The sequence below is a fragment of the Pempheris klunzingeri genome, chromosome 18 (assembly GCF_042242105.1).
Source record: "Pempheris klunzingeri isolate RE-2024b chromosome 18, fPemKlu1.hap1, whole genome shotgun sequence".
Lineage (NCBI taxonomy): Eukaryota > Metazoa > Chordata > Actinopteri > Acropomatiformes > Pempheridae > Pempheris > Pempheris klunzingeri.
This window is the reverse complement of record NC_092029.1, coordinates 11,683,337-11,701,340: the sequence shown is the minus strand read 5'-3', so window position 1 is coordinate 11,701,340 and position 18,004 is coordinate 11,683,337. Positions and strand designations below refer to the sequence as shown.

General features: G+C 41.9%; 1 protein-coding gene across 1 annotated transcript in view; it reads left to right on the top strand.

Moving 5' to 3' along the window:
- wasf1 (WASP family member 1) overlaps positions 1-18,004 on the top strand; it is a 58,586-nt gene that overhangs the window by 7,908 nt on the left and 32,674 nt on the right. The window contains exons 2-3 of the mRNA XM_070848911.1: positions 15,335-15,489; positions 16,443-16,577. Coding sequence (XP_070705012.1) covers positions 15,357-15,489; positions 16,443-16,577 — 268 coding nt within the window. The 5' untranslated portion in view covers positions 15,335-15,356. The remainder of the gene's footprint in view (positions 1-15,334; positions 15,490-16,442; positions 16,578-18,004) is intronic.

Here is an 18,004-nt window from a genome sequence, read left to right as displayed (position 1 = left end):
CTTCAAATTAAATTTTCCGAATGCAGCATGGATCAAGAAAGACCGAGAAAATCTTTGCAGGTTCATTTCTTTGCCTTTTCATTTCATCAAGCTTGTCTAATAGCCGCATTGTAGGACACACTAAAGTTTTGTTTACATATTGCCATTGAATTACCATCAGGGTCCTTATTCTAGAGGAATAACTGGCCTCATGAACAGCTATACACTTTCATGTTGAGCTGTTTCTTTCCTGTATTTTGCTTTTGTAAACCTCTCGGCTTCAGGCTTATCATTATGCTGCTCGTCTTGACCAAGTTCTGCTCACACGTCCAAGCGTAATTGAGGCTCTTGTGGAGTCCTTATAGCCGAATGGTTAAGTCAAATACCACATAACCATAGCGTCTCCAGTTCAACTCCAGCTGGGGACATGAGTTGCATGTCATACCCCCTCTCTCTCTTTCTCTCTCCATTTCCTGTCTGCCTCTAATAATGAAAAAGGAACTCAACCATGTATTAAATCTGTGGCTGATTTAATGAAAGACCTTAATTGGCTCAATAATAACTCAATAAAGTCTCAAGATTGGACCAAAATAAATAGAGATTTGAGGTCTGAATGATGTATAGTGTAACAATTAAGTCAGGTAAAGAGGCAAAGTGTTTAGCATCTATATCTGATCATTATCGGGAGCCACTTCAGTACTTGTGAGATGAAGGACACCTCAGTGGGGGGGAACAGGAAGAGGAGGACTGTGAGCAAGCTGAGTAAGTTTTCATCAAATCGCAACAGGACTGAGGGAACTCATGGTATAACAGCTATGAAACAGTGACTGTGACTGACAAGGTCATGGTGACTCACAAATCCTCACACACACACACACACACACACACACACATACACACATCAGTGCAGTGATGAGGGGGATGACAGGCAAGCCAAAGTCTGACTGACCAGGACAGATAACAAGGAATCATGTGGGAGCAGTGATAACAACTGCTGTGGGTTCTGTCTCTCTCCTTAAACTCACACGCACACACCAGCCTCACTTAATACTGAAGAGAAGGTTGGGGGCTTGAAATATGCCCACTGATAAGAGGGAAAAATGGAGGCAAACAAGGGGAGAGAATAGGGGAGCGAGAGGCTTTATAACAGCAGGAAGAATCAGATTTGCTTCCCTTTCAAGATGTGTGAGTTGGAGGCCAGCAGAGAGCCTTACAATGCCAAACGCAAGAGGGTCCGAAGGAACTGAGTGGCTCCTTTGTCTCCACCGCCTTATGTCCCATTGTCACCCATATCGCCATCTCCAGACACAAGAAACTGCATAGGGCCTGATCTAATGATCAGATCTATATGGACCGGTTGAATATGTGTGGGTGTGTCAGCTGTGTGGATGGAGGAACTTTTGTGTCTCTTGTTCTGATTGATTGTGATCCTCTGGACTCACATACACAGCGCTCTCCATCTAAATATAGCAAATTGAATCATACAGACACCTTAAGTAACAGTCGGCCTCAATCTAAAAATCTCATCTCGCTCCTCGGAAAAACTGCCTGGCAAGCGTACTGAGTCAGTGTCTTTATCATTGTTCGATATAATGGCGGTATAAGTGGATGGCCAGGGCCTTTAATTGAGTCAATCTTGTATAGTGCTGTTAATACAAGCCTGTTAGACCACATTTTGTCTTCCTTAGCCCCCTTCGCTCCATACACATCCATTCTTTCCTCCCAGCCCGGCTCTCGCTCCATTTTGTATGCAGAAAATGTTCACCCACCGTTTTGCCTGGCAGTGGCATTTTTAAGCGTAGCTGTCAGGACTGTGTGTGGGTGCATGGGGTGGAGGGTGGTGTGGGGGCGCTGAGATGTCACGAGACACAGGTCACATGATGCCTACAGCTGACCTTTTGACTCCTAATGAGCATGCTGCTTCTATAGATGGAAAAAGGCCAGGGGAGAGTGACCAACTACTGCCTGCTTGCCTGCCAGTGTGCCACCCATCACTCTCAGCGTATGTGTGTGTGTAGAGTTCATTAAATGCAATTTATTGCATTCATCGTAGATTAATTTATAGACAGTATCTCCATGATCTCCAAATCAAAGAGCACTGACAATTTTACTTTTCAACTGTAAAATGTCTCACTAAGTACATTTTATGATCGCAGTACTTTAACAACCAAATTTAAGGGATCCTGGTGAAAATGTTTAATGTTATGTGTTCATGTAAAAAATGTAAAAAAAATCTCAATTATTGTAATTGGCATTCAAAATTGTATTGATGGGCTACAATGCGCGGACTATTAGAAAACAATAAGTAACATACGTGCTTGTGTTTGCATTAAACTTTTCGCTTATAGGAGAAGGCTCTGGTTGACTGAGTGTATTTGAATCAGTTCAGATTGGATCAAACAAGAACTTGGTGTTGTACTAGTGGTCAGTGCTACTGTTGTGTACCCACTGGCACTGCCTCAGGCCTCCTCACAGCAAGGGCACCTTCACTAACCATCACCGCGCTGCTCTGCCAGCACTTTGTTCCCAGAATCGTCTCTCATGCACAGACACAGACCGTGACATTGCACACAAACTCAAGAGACAGCCCATGAGAGGTTTGCACAGCTGCTCTGGGCACCGTCTGATCGGTCCACTTTATCCCACAAATCCTCCCTGGTTCCCCCTTTTTGTCTCTCCTCCTCACATTTACTCCCGTCTGATGCAGCCAAGTTCCGCTCCGTTCGCTGAATGGTTGTGAATGGGTTGTTCAGTCTGTTGTTGGGGTGTAACTGACCCTGCTCTATCAGCATTGTTTTGCAGAACATGGTGATGTTCACAGTGCCGTCTGGGTTTTGATATAAAGTTAGATTTTGGTTTCAGAGTTTGTAAAATGTGGAAAGTTTTATTTCAAAAAAAGATTTCAAGTGTAGGGGAAAAACCCTATTCTTGTAATGTCCTGTTCCAAAAAAGTTTGTTGTTTTAGTGCTGAGTTGGTTGGTTTCATCCTTGATGGCATTTCAACATTTTAACAGACTGAATTTGTTTTAATGTATATTTTTACATTTGGATTTTGATTAAATTAAACAGAAGTCCTAATTTATTAAGTTACACGAGTACAGTGAAAGAGAAGAAGTTCAACAATAGCAGTTGCTATTAAAAGTGTGTGGAATACGGTCAGCGCCTTTCCAGGTGAAAGATTTAACAGGTTTGTGTTGCTTGTGTTTACACATTTTCTTCTTTGCAAGAGGCAGTGGTGCATGAGAGACAGAAATACACTTTGCCTCCCAGCTATATCACCAGACCTTAAAACCACTCTTCTTTTTCGTTCTCTCGCCATGACAGATTCTTAGATGTAGATCAAAGGAAATTGATAGAAGAACAATTCATCCACAGTGTGGTGAATCTCTACCTTCTCACCACAACCTGGTAGATTGATAGAGGTTAAATGACGAAATGAAAAAGGTGAGTGCTGAAAGGGCACTTCAGATGTGGAAAAGCAAGGTGCCATATTCTGTGATTCATGCGTCTTTACATTCAAAGTGTAACTGCTCTTGACACGTTCCCCTCTGGGATATTTACGGCATTCAGATGGATGTGAAGCAGTACATCACAGTACATTGTTCAGCACTGTATCACAATACCTGCTGTATTGTAATATATTGAAAAATTGCAGTATCAATGAGGCGCTGCCTCTGTCATTCGTTATGCTGCCTCTCTGCCCTGAAACACAGAGCCTCTGGTGTGGACTGGAGCATTGATCTCAATAAGAGAAGATGGTCTCTCTCTCCGTTTCCCCCCCGATGCCACCCACGCTGCTTTTTCGTCTTTCTTAAATGTGCCTCAAGCTGCTGCTCTCTCACTCACTCTTTCTCTCTCTGGTGCACTTTTCCCCCAAAAACTGCACAGGAGCTTGTAAACTTTTTTTCTTTTTAACAAGCAACTTTTTCATGAGATTCGTAAATCTTAATTTTCCTGTCAAGAGAAATTACATCAAATAGTGCACATGGCCGTATACACAGCCACCTGGGTCCACCTTCTGTGACAGAGCACAGTTGTGTATCCCTTGAGGGACAAGTAGCACTACTGTTTTCTTTTTGGCGATTTATTATTTCTTTTTCTTGATTTTTCTTTTATTATTTTTTTCCTGATAGTGTTGTCTGCCGTTGGAGCAGACGGGTTGCTGCATTGGTTGTCCTGTGTGCATGTCCTTCACGTCTGTATGAACAGCATGAGAGTTGGTATAATGAAATTTCCCTCACAGGCCAAACAAGTGCAGCTGCACAGTGCAAGCATGCAGACATTTATTATTGAGCAGCAGGCTTTCATTATTCATACCAGTGGGTTTCGGTGCGCTCAGCAGATAAACTTCTTTGAGTCTGTTTGTTCATCAGACACTCTACTCATTGATGTTGGCACACAGACGTCTATGAATATTTAGTTGTGCACGTCTACAGTGGGACAAAGCATGTTATCTAAATGAACGTCTAAAGCAATTGAAGCTCTTGGTAACAAAATACAGCGTAGTCTGTGTCCAGCTGCTCACTCAGTATAAGATCCATCATTTATCATGCTCTGACTGTTAAGTATAGTGGACAGACAGCCACTGTTGAGTCACAGTGATTTCTTTTCATACACAGAAAATACTTGATGAATTGAAAGCTTTGATTCGTTGCTGTCTTCTCCAAAGAGATAGAAGAAAGAAAAAGGAAAGAAGAAAGACATCAGTGTGTTTTATAGCTGCAGAAAGACAAACATTTCCATAGCTGTTAAATTCCATTCATATAGAGTATTGGAATGGCAATATAGATTGTGTGACATATGAGCACAGTTTTTGCTACGTTGTTCATTAGGATAATTAAGAAATAATAGACTGAGAAGACAGAAAATATGCAAACAATAATAGCCAGGAAATGTAATTTTGCATTTTCAGCAGTCAGTATTGGAGTTGGTATTCGATTTCTTGTCTAAAACAACTCCTGAAACTTGTTTACAGCTGCCAGGCAACATTATAACAGCCCAGAAATCCAGCCAGCCAGTGGATCTGTGCCATCTGAGTGCCAGCGTGCCAGGATGCTCACTTTGATCAGTGCCGGCTGTGAGGAGAGGCAGGGCATAGTGCTAAATGACTGCCTTGCTTCACACCCCTGCTTGATTGGGACTGCTTACTGTCTAGCATGTAGATGAGAAATGGCCACGGACAACCCCGAGGGCCCCAGAGTACAGAGCTCAGGTGGGGGAAAACAAAAAAGGCAGTCTTCAGCATGAAAAAAGCTTACAGCACTACACAGAACAGCTTTTGTTTATGCGCAAGTTAGACAGCGTGTCAAAAGGAATATTGTGAGAAATGCAGCGCAGTCAGAAATTCAGAGTTATTGAGGTGAGAAAATAAGTTTATTATGTACCCAGATCCCTTGCCACTCTGTAAAGTTTCCCACTACCAGTAAACCTAGTTAGCATAGCTGTCTGGGGCCGACCTGACAGAAAGTAGTGCTGCAGGTGTATTTTCAGCCCGACAACAAGAGGACTGTGTGTATATAGCACCTCACTGGTGAGGGCCTGCAAGGTGTCATCTCATCGCTGAAGGGGTGCCGGCTGGTACAGAATATTAATTGGCATGAAGACACATTGGCACATGCCATGTAATGTTCTGCCAACGTGATCTGCTCTGATGGGTGAGGACGGCGGGGGAACGGGGTTGTAGTCTTAAATGGATGGGTTGGTGTGTTTGTGTGTGCTATTTTAGGGGTTTTTCCTCCTATTTTGCATATTGCTTTGATAAGAATGCATCCATAGGTTGCTGTCAGAGAATTGAAGCATGTTCAGTGTGTTTGTGCATGTTGTTTCTTTCTGCACATGTGCACCAGGGGCCTCTTACTGTGCAGAGGTGCCAGCACTCCTCTCCTGTCAAATTTGACAGTCTGTCCCCACCAACAGCAGCATAAGATTAAGACTGGGTTAAGCTCAAAATGAACTAGTTTGCATGACGTTGCCCAACCAAGTCTGAAGGCGAAGTGTTTATAGCTGTCGCAACAACTAGTGTTAACAGTTAGCAAGAAAGCCTGCCATCACAGAGAGAAGCAAGATCTGATAATCAAATGCACTGTAGATAACAGTGCCCGCTTTCGTATAATGTTTCCTTGAAGGAATTCAGTTTTGTACTTCATTTGTACATACGGAAAGTGACCAAGGTAGTCGTGAGGAACTTTAAAAGAATGAGAGCCTGAGAGAGAGAGAGAGATTTCTATAATGGCTACATTCTTACTATTGCACATCTGGCCAAGCTTTACATAAAGAGGCACACTTGACAGATTGTCTGCCCCAATTCCAATGTCAAAAAGGTGCTATTGGAGGATCTGATGAGCACTTCAGTTAAAGCGTACTGACCTTCGCTCTTCATGGCGCAGGTGAAAGGGTAATGTCCTTTTCATACACAGAGAATATTTGATGAGATGAAAGCTTAGATTCTTTTCTCTTTTCTCCAAAGAGCTGTTGAAAAGAGGAAAGACATCTGTGTGGAAGCATGAATCATGATGCATATGGGTGCGGCTTACGCTACGTTGCTCATTTGAATAATAAAGACTGAGAAATGAAAATCACCAATCGATGTTGTCTGAAACAGCTCCTGAAACCTGTTTACAGCTGGTGGGGGCATCTGATAAAGCTTGGATGATCTTCAGTTCAGCATTAAACCTTCTTCCTTAAAGTAATTTATCAATGACTAACTTCCCAAGGACATCTGATTCAGTGCATAGCCACTAGAAGACGGCAAATTCAGCATTTTTATTATCTTAAAATGTGTGATTAAAACATCTTGCACATAAGGCTAGAATTCTATCTTTATTCCCTTTTTAAAAGAAAACAGCTCAAATGGCCAATGAGAGAGAAAATGAAAGAACAAATGGCATTTAAAAATTCATATCTACCTCATTAGAATAACAAAATGATGAGCTAGACATATTTTCCTGTTGAGACTCCGCAGTCGCAAAGGAAAAGTCTTCTTAAACAGGACACAGGACACAGTATCCTTGATAAGTTTTCAGTTTGACAATGTACATTTATTTTTTTTCTCCTCGCTTGTTTTCTTTGGAAAATGAGCCGCTGTAGCTGTTCTGCTCCGCATATCTGCATTACTGATTCAAACCAGCTGCTGTTAAGCTTTGCCAGTTTGATCTCTGGTCCCTCTGCCAGTTTCCCCGGTTAGATGTATGTGTTTTTGTGTTTGCAGCTGTTCATAATGTAGCAAGAAACCAAAGCCACAGTTGTAGTGCATGAGCTCCCTGAATCACTGGAAAAAGGGGTGTTGAGGGTAATCTAACAGAGAATGCAAGCTTTGGGTTCACTTCGAGGGAGAGAACAGCACATTATTGTGAATTTATATGTTTTAAGTCAAAAAATCATTTTAGGTGTGTTAGTAGTGGCTTATAACTCATGACACTTGATGCACACATTAGTCTTTTGTAGCAATTCATTGTTGACCCGTGCAGGTTACAGGATGCCGATAACAAAAGGGCGACCGCCTCCTCCTAGTTGCTTTTATCGTATTTCTGTCAGCACCCTCGGCATTTCTGCAGGTCTTGAAAAGTGTGAAAAAGCACTGAATTCAGTTTTCTTTTGCCCTCTGCAGGCAGTAATGTCAATTATAAAATGTCTAGTTATGTGATTGAGGGCTGTATGGAAGGTTTGTACACCTGTAAACTAAAGTGGGATTGTTGCAACAGAAGATTATGCGCACGAATGCTTGTTGTTGATTTTTAGCGAGAGCCGTCAAACCTAAAGCAAACGCTGTAACCATTAGCTCACCACAATAGCTCAGTTGCACATTGTCATGTAAGGGGAATGTGTTCACTTTAGCATAAATTGAATTAACTTATATAAATCCATTATCTGCTGCCTATCTGGGTGGACATCACATTAATTAAAATTGATTATGCCATTTGGAATTATTATTATTATATTGCACTGGGACAAAAAATGTGATCTAATGATATGATAATGGCCTCCTCTTACTGGCTTCCATACTCTGGACAGTTTTATTGTGAAACATGTATTAAATTGCATTCTATGTGGTAGTAAAATTGTCTTAAAAGGTCTTAAATGTAACTTGGTGAACCTTGCAGGAACTCTGCGCTCTGTATGTGAGCTTTTGGTTAGAACCAGACTCTTAATCTGTACCTCATGTTGGATTCTGTTTCATGGCGATCCAGAGAGAAAATCAGCTTGACTAACTGTTCAGACCATGAATTTTACATCACTTAAGGAAGGCAGAGGCTGTTTCATTTCAATTCCAACCAGCTCTCTTGCTGGTTTACTGCTAGTTGCTTTCTCTGTTTCCCCTCTCTTCTTGTGGTTTTCCAGCTTCCCAGAACCAGCAGCTGTGATGGCAAACTGGGGCTAAAACAATTGCATCGCTACTGGATATTAGTTGTTTTTTGAATATGTGGTTGCTTGTCATCTCTGATAGGTAGGCGTCAGAGTGTTGTTTTGTTCATGCTTTCTCGGAAATATTCACGCCTTCCCCTCTGCAATTTGCAAAAAAACACTACAAGAAATACTGGTTGCCTCTTTTTGTCTGTGGGTGTGCGTCAAATCATAGCTGATGGTCTATCAAGGGTCTGGTACCTCTACCAAGCAAATCCCCTTGACCTGCTCCATATGGAGGGGTCCTGGGCAACATTGTGTGGCAGTGTGAGTGAGTAAATGCTCTGTTAGGATTCATTAGAGCCTCTAGTTGGACATATTGTCCCGAGTGCAATGACCCGCACCATTGGAGGCCCCCTGCTCTCCACTGGCACGTGCCGTCCCTCAGCCTGCTTTGTGCTCGTACACAATAGATGAGTTGAGCCGTCTCCGATCTCCCTCTTATTGTCTCTCTCATATTGCATTCATTCATCAATTGCTATCACTGTTTTGACACGTCACCCAGATCTAAGCCCATTCATTCCTCCCTTGACCCGTTCCTCCCTCTTTTTGTTCACCGTCTTTGCCTCGGTGTCTCTTGGGATGTTGTAAAGTGACCAATGACATCCCACTGCAGCCGTTGCCATGGTGATAGGTGACAGTGGGAAGTACCACCCAAGATATATGGACCGTAAAACTAGGAGAATAGTGGAAAGGGGTGTACAGAGAGAAATAAGGTTGCTAACCTGTAGACTGAATGAAGAAGAAAAAAAAAAAAAGAAAGAAGGGAAACATTTGAAATATTTCTTTGTGCTGTCATCTTCCCTGACCATTAGATACTCATATGGGCTGCAGTGATCCTCCTCCATTTTACTAGCAAGGCACAGTTAGTGAAGAAGGAAAACTAAGGAGTCAAGGAAGGAAACGTACAGGGAAACCATAGTTCTCTCACAGAGCTCTTACAGCTGCCTCGTTCATTAAATCAGGCTAAAACGGAAAATGAAAGATTATAATTTTCTCAGTGTTACAATTGTCACTTCTGTCACTCACATCCACTCTTTCCTGGCACAGCTATTATGCTGAATAGTCAGAAATCTCTCTCAGAGTAATCACAGTCAATGCCTCTTATACCTTCAGCCCATTGTAGAACATTAGCTGGGTACCACAGAGGTCTCTAACTGAAAGTGAAAGTGTTTGTTACTCGGGCAAGAATAATTCTAAAATACAGCTGAAAACACAGATACACAGATGGCTTCATCTCCAGAAACTGCTGACAGTTTGGATATTCCCCCTTGGATTCAGTTTGTGTGTTGTCATTTGTTATGAGTGTGATCCATGAGCCACTGTAAATGCAAACTCAGTCTGCAACTCTCTGAATCAGGGGTGATCTGAAAAGCTTCTGGTTTTAAAACTTGTTCACCAGATGACTGACATAGCTGGAGTCAAAGGGTATCGGCTAGATGGCTACTTTTATTGGCTCTAATTGGATCGTTATGTGTTACCCTCATATCAGCGTCTCAGTCATGGCAGTAGTGGACCGCTCTTATCTGTAATTGGCTGTCTTCCCATTTGGTTACCCATAAGTAATTAGTTCCTCTAAAACACTTCAGTCTAAGAAAACCCTGACACATCAAAATCATAATGTCTTAATAATTTACTGTCATGTCACACTATACCTGCTACACCATCTATTCTGCTGGACTTGTCCCCTACATTTCTTTCACTTTAAAGTTAAATATCTCACAAGATCTCATTGAGTTATACCTCAGGAAGACAAATTTTTGACACTGTATTTTTGCCAGTATTTGTTCCCCTACTTTATCATCCTTTCATTGTCTATACCGCTTATCCTTAAGGGTCGGGGAGGGCTGGAGCCAGTCCCAGCTGACGATGGGCGAGAGGTGGGGTACACCCTAGACTGGTCGCCAGTCATTCACAGGGCCGACACATAGAGACAGAGACACCCTACATAATTATTATTACAGAACAGATGAATGTGTTGATAAAAAGCCTTGACATTAACTAGTAATGAGAAACATCCTTTATGTATCCAATGGTGGAACTCTCTGTGGAATAAATCCTTTGTTTCTTGACTTCTCATTAAGTCCTTTTGTGTTACTGGAAAAATAAGATTGTTGCTCATTAAGCCCCTTGTCCATGCAGGAAACCCTTGTTTAGCGATTCCACTTTACTTGTTGTTACAATGTGGTGGTTTGGGCTGGGTAAAGTTAAAAAACAATTTCAATTCCAGTACCAATACCTTGACTTTAATGCCATTTCCTTTTTTTCAATATTTATTTGATAAAATCCATTTTAACAAAATGGAAATTACATTACACATTATTGTGCAAATCTCAGTTTTCTTTTTCAGCTCTCTGGCATGTTACACACAGCAGATTTTTAACATTTAACAAGTCAACAAAAAGATGCTTTCCCTCTCACATCAGTTTTATAACATAAGAAAATAAACCTATTTACTACAACTTGAATTAACATATCAAGAAATAAAAATATAGAGCTACTGCCACTCTGACACATGAAAAACCAAGCTGTTCTAACGGTGCTAATATTTCTAACACTGTTAACAGGGGCTAGCGGCTTAACCTTGAGCCGCATATTTATCAAGGTGACCCGCAGGGAGAGCCAGAGGGTGTACATCACACTCCTGCAATGACCTTACCAGTAATAATCGCAGAATGAGCTCACCAGGGCACGCCCAGCCAGAGCAGGGTGCAGTGCAGGGTGGCGGCGTTATGAATAACCTGTGTATTTCTTGCATGCCTCTGTAGCGTGTAACATTAGACAGCCAATCACCAGCATTATTAGATCTTGGGACAAGCATGCCGTATGCTTATTGGCTCACTGATGCTGATGAAATTTACTCCTTTAGGTATCAAAATTTGGTACTGATGGACAAGGCATTTTTCGTTACTCACTAGTATTGAAGCAATCAGGTGACATATATTGAAGTTCGGTACATTTTAATGGGTTGAGTTATTTGTCCTCTAGTTTGTCCCTCTCTTTCTTCCTCTTATGGTCTCTTTCATTTAATTTTTCCCTCTGTCAAAACCAAGATGATGTGTAAGCGGTTTCTCATGGGAAGCCATGACAAATGACAGCACTGTTCTCATGGGAGCAGCGCTGTCAAATGCCATCATGTCATAGCATGGTATGGAAAGCTCGGGGGACGAATGCAGCATGTATGTGTGCACATGGTGATGAGGGCTTGTGTATGCGTCTGTATGCAGAAAATCTTCTCCCTCCTGTGTATAGAGTTAACTTATGTCCAATCAGAGAGGCAGCCAACGTATACTGCAGTCATTAATCACACATACAAACTAACATGCACTGTGCAGAGGCAGTCTGAGGGTTCTTGTGGTAAGCAAGGCAAGTTCACAGTGTTTAGTCACTAATAATGTGCCAACACATATCAAGAAAATGTAATGGAGGTCATGATACCGTAAAGGAAAAGGGATTTCATCCCAAATTCATTTTTATGCAAAGAAACAATCTTGTAACCTTGCTCGCACAGACTAGATTCACAACAGGACATGGAAGTGGAGCACGGTCCAGAATTAGGCCTACCCCATAGCACAGTTTTTGAGGTGCTCTTCCTCTGTGCTTTTTTTCCCGTGTTTATTGACAAACAAGAATTAAGCTAGATAACAGAAGTGAATTTTTATGATTCTGTGGATGAGTTTGAAATACAGAACGTCTTAATAGCTCAAAACCTCTGAGCGGGGTATTTTAGGTCATTCTTAAATCTCTATTTAGATCCAAAGAAAACTGTCAGCATCTCTACTATTTGAAAATCCCATCCTGAGGAGCTCAGGCTGGCAGAATCAATATAATCACTTAACACCTATTTCTATGTGCTTTTTATGTTTTAAGGGCTTAAAGGGTGGGAGTGAATAGTGATTCTCTCTCATCTATGGCAGCTCTGTGTGTATTTTTTTCCATTTTATGTCTGTTTGTGTGCCTGTGAAGTGTTTGTTTTTTTTAAAAGTCATAAAAGTAAAGGTATTAATCTTACAAATGTGTAGCTTGTTTGTATCCCAGGTCTGCCTAATTGTTTTTTTCCTCTATCTGTGTCATCTGTTTCTTTCACTGCAGTCTGAGAGCCCAATTTTGTATCACCCCACCTCCCTTAGACAAACATATTCTTAATTTTCTCAGAAATAACTCTTATGACCCAGTAGGTAGGAGGAAGGTTGTTAAGAGGACAACACATCTCTTTATGGGAAGATGAGAGATTGGGGGGGGGGGGGGGGGGGGGGGGGGGGGGGGGGACTTGACGGGGGACAGATGAGCACAGGGGGGTGGGCTACAAAAACAGTGTGAACTTACCCGGCAGATATGTGTGTGTTTGTTTGTGTTGAGTAAGCTAGTATGCATGCGCGGCAGAGAAATAAACAGACGTATAATTGATTTAATTTTTGTTTGCTTCTCTATAATCTATCTCCATTTCTCTCTGTACTGTCATACCCCAGAGATATGCTGAATGTACCAAATATAGACACAGTTAATGTTCTCATAAAGTAAACCGATGAGCTGAGTAAAGGTAAATAAATGCCTTATTGATTTCTGATATCAAATCTTCATTAATCCCCAAAGGAAGGGACAGAAAGTGGAGCAGGATTTTTAGCCTTTGAGAGAGAAGGGATGAAGATTGTGCAAAGGAAGATGCAACTCAACTTCAAGATGAATGGATCGATACTAAAATTAGTAATGTTTTTGTATTGTTAATGTTTTGTAAATTAAAAGAAATGTTGTGACATTTTGGGCAATGCACTTATTTGCTTTCTTGCTTAGTTACTCCAGACAAGAAGTTACTGTCACACAGATGTGAGAGTGATATCAGTCTCATCTAGCTCTCAGCATTTCCCCAAATGCTGAAGATTTCTATAAGTTCCATCCATTTGTAATTTGTTCTTCTGAACACACAGTAGATGTTACACTAGTGGTGTTTGGCCTGTATGTTAAAGGTCAACACAGTAATTATAAAGTACATGTCTCCACTTTGGCAAGAGGTAGCTCAGGGTTAGACCTCCATTACTAAGACCTCCGGAAGCTGTGGAAAATGTCAGCGCACTTTGGGAGAAGAGGTGGTCCCAATCAGGATGAGATGTGTGTGTGTGTGGGTGGGTGATGGAGAAACTGTGAGAGGAAATAATAAACAATTATATAAAAAAAAAAAAAAAAAAAAAGTAGAAAGGATGTCTATTTTAGAAGTGGGCAGGGATTTGGCACTTTGTTTGGGTTTGTGTCGCAGTAACATCGCCTGCACATCTCCTTTTAAACCACTTTAACAACAGCTTAGAGAGGTGCGAGCTCTCATTCTTTCCTTTTATGGGCATTTTTGCCCACATTTAAGACGCTTCCAAGATGAATCACCTCAACAAAGCTCTTTACTGGGCTCCCTCTCTCTCCCCTCTAACCATCCATAGCTGGGCCACTTCCTAGAATAGCCTTCCTTGCCCTACATTTTTATGGTTACGGTCAATAATCATATTTATTCCTCAGTGACGGCAACACTGCTAAGAATACAGCGGTATTAAAAGTACCAGGCGTCAATTAAAGTTTAATCAGTGCTTTAACGAGGTCTTATCACTGTCAAGCCCAGTCGATCAATTAGGCCATCTGAACACCTGATCTCCACATCATTGCACACACTTGCTTTAATTAAAAAACAAGCTAACAGCAGACAGGCGAGGTGTTATGTTGTGTTGGTAGAATGATTTTTCACCCTCTGCCCGTCTTCTTATTTTAGCAATAAAGAAGTATGTTGTTCAGACAAAATACTGCTTATTGGTAGAACAAGAACGTTTTGTGATCTAATATTACAAGAAACATAATGGATGAAAAAATGGTACCCGGTAACAAGTCCTAATAACATAATAACATGTTGTTTAAACATGAAAAAGAACTTGTAAAAATGAGAAACGGCTCTCATTGTAACAAGAAACTGCAGATTTCTTTTTTGTCATCTTTGTTACCATTACCATTAAATTTAGTGCTGATATTTATGCCCACCTCAGGGTGATTCCTTGACTTTTATATCATCATCATCATCATCATTTTGATTTCTACAGTATTATGGATTATGATCAAATACTTACATATACTGACATTCCCATCAGCCTCAGCTGTGCTTTGTGATTCTTATTAGCAAATGTTAGCATGGTAAGCTCATCTGCTCTATGGCAACATGTTAGTATAGTAATTCTGAGCAATTTGGCATGCTGGTATTTACAGCCTCACAGAGCCACTGGTATAACTGTAGACTCTGACTGTCTAACAGTTTCTTAAGGGACCAAAGTATATTATGCAAGTAGACGCATTAACTGCACCTAGTATGATTTCTGCTCTGGTCCTGGATCGCTGCAGCCTCTGTGTCCTCTGTGGATTTCACAACTGTCCCGTTTGGTGTTGGTGTGAATGGCTAAGAACTGGGCCTAAGCAGCCCAAGACTGCAGCCTTAATGCCATTAGCATGGCTGAGTGGGCAGGCAAAGTGCTGAGGTTTGTCAGCCCAGCTATGCCTGATGAAAAGGACAAGATGATGGTAAGTCAGTGAAACAGATGAGACAGCATGGCTGTTAGCAATGTCAAAACATTCCCTCCTTGCTATTCAGTTCCATTGTAAGTTTTTCAAGGATTGTGTGCAGCTGTGTTTCTCACATTGTATTCCCTCTCCACGTGCCCTTTTTACCATTGAACTCACGTCATGTTCTGTCATCTCACTCTCTTCTATGCTAATAGAACACACTATTGCTCAGTTGTGATAATTCCCGTGTTGTGTTAGCAAAGCAATCATTGAAACAAATGTCTTCTCCTTCCTGTCTGTCTCTTCTATTGAGCACAGTGTTGTAAATGGCAGCAAAATCACAAGAACTGTTGCACTAATGAAGTTTTGTTCTATTCCTTCATTCCCCTTCCCCTCCCCTGTCCTGCCTACATCCATCCGACTCCTCTAGGTAGTGGTGTCGCTGCAGAAGGATGCCGCTGGTGAAGCGCACCATCGAGCCCAGGCACCTGTGCCACACGGTGCTGCCAAGGAACATCAAGAATGAGCTGGAGTGTGTGACTAATATCTCCTTGGCCAACGTCATACGCCAGCTCAGCAGCCTCAGTCAGTAACACAGGGACACACACACACACACACACACACAGATGCACACATATTTGGTATATTAATCTGTTATGTGCTTGTGGTTCATTGGTTCATGCAGCTTAGCTACAAATATGAAAAATATGTATGTATGCACGCTCTCCTGCTCAGTTAGTACCTGCTCCTGTACGTGCTGCGGGTACAGTGACAGAGCTAAAAATGAAATGCAGTGATGACAGACAAGACATTATCGGATGTGCATATTTGGCATTCCTTGCTATTCAAAAAACAAGTCTATAAATATGTGTCATTGCTAATCACTTAATTAGTTCTAATCTAACGCTTTGAGCAGGGATGGGTGAGAAAACAAAGTGCATGTTGCACCATATGGTCATGACTCATGTGCTATGACATAAATCCACTCAGATTTACAGAGGCTGAAAAGCCTAATTCAGTTCTTGAAGGAAATGGTGGTCGATAATGGAAGTCGTTGCCTTCTTTAAGCTGAATAGAAGCTGGGATACACACTGAAGTATGACCAAACCTGACTGATAGGTATTTAAGAATTCACAAAATTAAGAGGAAAGTAAGTTTTGCTCTTGATCTTTAGTTTAATCTGCATCTTTCTTGTTTCTCTCCAGCACTCACATATGGACTTCCATTCACCACTGACACAGCATTTCTCCAACCATCAATTTCACTTATTATTCATCTTTTTAGAGCTATGCTTGACACAGACAAAGAACAGCACTTCTAGTTTGCTGCGATTTTTACTGACAAAGTATTTCTGTTTTATTTTCAAAGCAGAAGCACCCAAGTGTCCCCAGAGCCAGTTGAAATAAAACAGAACTAATGGCTATGTTAAAAAGAAATGGCACTTTTAACACTTTACTTGTGTTCCCATTTCAAAACTTTATTGTGTGTGTGTGTCTGTGTGTCTGTGTGTGTGTGTGTGTGTGTGTGTGTGTGTGTAGGTAAATATGCAGAGGACCTGTTTGGAGAGCTGTTCAATGAGGCCCACACCTTCTCTTTCCGGGTCAACTCCCTGCAGGAGCGTGTGGACCGCCTCTCCATCAGTGTCACACAGCTGGACCCCAAAGAAGAGGAATGTGAGTACTTTAACCCCCCCCCAATACACACACATACACATACACATACACATATGTGCCAAACACTTACTTGTTCACTCTCCCTCCTCTGCTTTCCTTCAGTCACACCATCACCTCTTCAGTTTCATCTGTGTTTTCTATTACTGCACCAAAATGTGTGTGAGAGTGTGTGTGTGTGTGTGAGTTCACCTGCCCCCCCTCCAGTGTTAATGGCTGTTATTAAAGGAACAGGCAGTTATGAGACACTGTCATTTTTCAACCCCAATAGTGCAAACCCCTCTATTAGAAACATTCTGCCAGAGTTTCACTTTGGCTGGATGCACGTTTAACCACTAAAGGCAATCTCTTTGTGAGGAAAAATTGGATCTGTGGTCAGGCTGTATCTGTGGTGAGCAGGTTAGCCAGGTTATCCAGAAAGAAGGGAGGCAGGATGACAGGGAGGCGTAGCTAGAGGAGTGTGCAGTGAGTGCAAAATAAAAAGAGGGAGAGAATCACAGCAGTATAATACCATGCTCCAAGGCGCCGTATCGATTTCCCATGGGCCAGCAGTCTGTTTACGGCTTTGCACAATGCTACTCTAACTGCTTCCTTGTCGCTAACACGGAGACACTAAAATGCCCACTGGATTTGTATTCGCTGCTTATGGCTTTTCTGTGGATGCAAACACACTTTACAAGCCAACGAATTGTTTCAAAGCTTTTGCAGAATCATGGGTTTGTGTTTTAAACACAGTCGCGGAATGCACCCTTACAAATCCAGATGGCTCACAGATCGTTCATCCCAATCCTTCTTTGTGTCCTATCCCCCATTTATTTTGCTTCCCCCTTCAGCGGTTTCCCCCCTTTTGGATTGCTTTGCACAGTTTTTTCGCATTACCCTCTTCCACCTGCCATTCTTTTACCATTTCCTGTTTCTTCTTCATCTTCCTCTCCTTGCCACCACTTTCCCCTTCTCTCACCACCCTCTCTGCTAAGCCTGCCCACATTCTATAGCCATGCTAATTGAATAATTGCATGTGATCTAATTGTGGAAGTCTGTTGTGCAGGGAGTCTCAGCTGGTAAGTGAGTCTGTATTATCCTGCAGAGGTTGAAGGGCAAGCACACACACACACTAGCGCTGCCTTCCTCTCACGCACATCTTACCCTGCGGAGGATAAGATATTAACATTTATCTTATTAGATGCACATCTTGCGGAAATACCCAAGTAACAACAAAGCCGATCTTTGTATCGTGTTGGCGTAAGGCTGCTTGTTCATATTCATGTGACGTTTCTGTGTAGGGACACAGATTGCGAGTGATTCTGTGTGCGCGTATCTCCCTTCATAAATAAGCCAGACTTCCCCCTTTAGCCTGGAGTATTGGCTTGAGAGACAGTGGATAAGGATCAGCTCAGTTGCAGTTTAAGTGTGTGGTGGTGGTGGTGGTG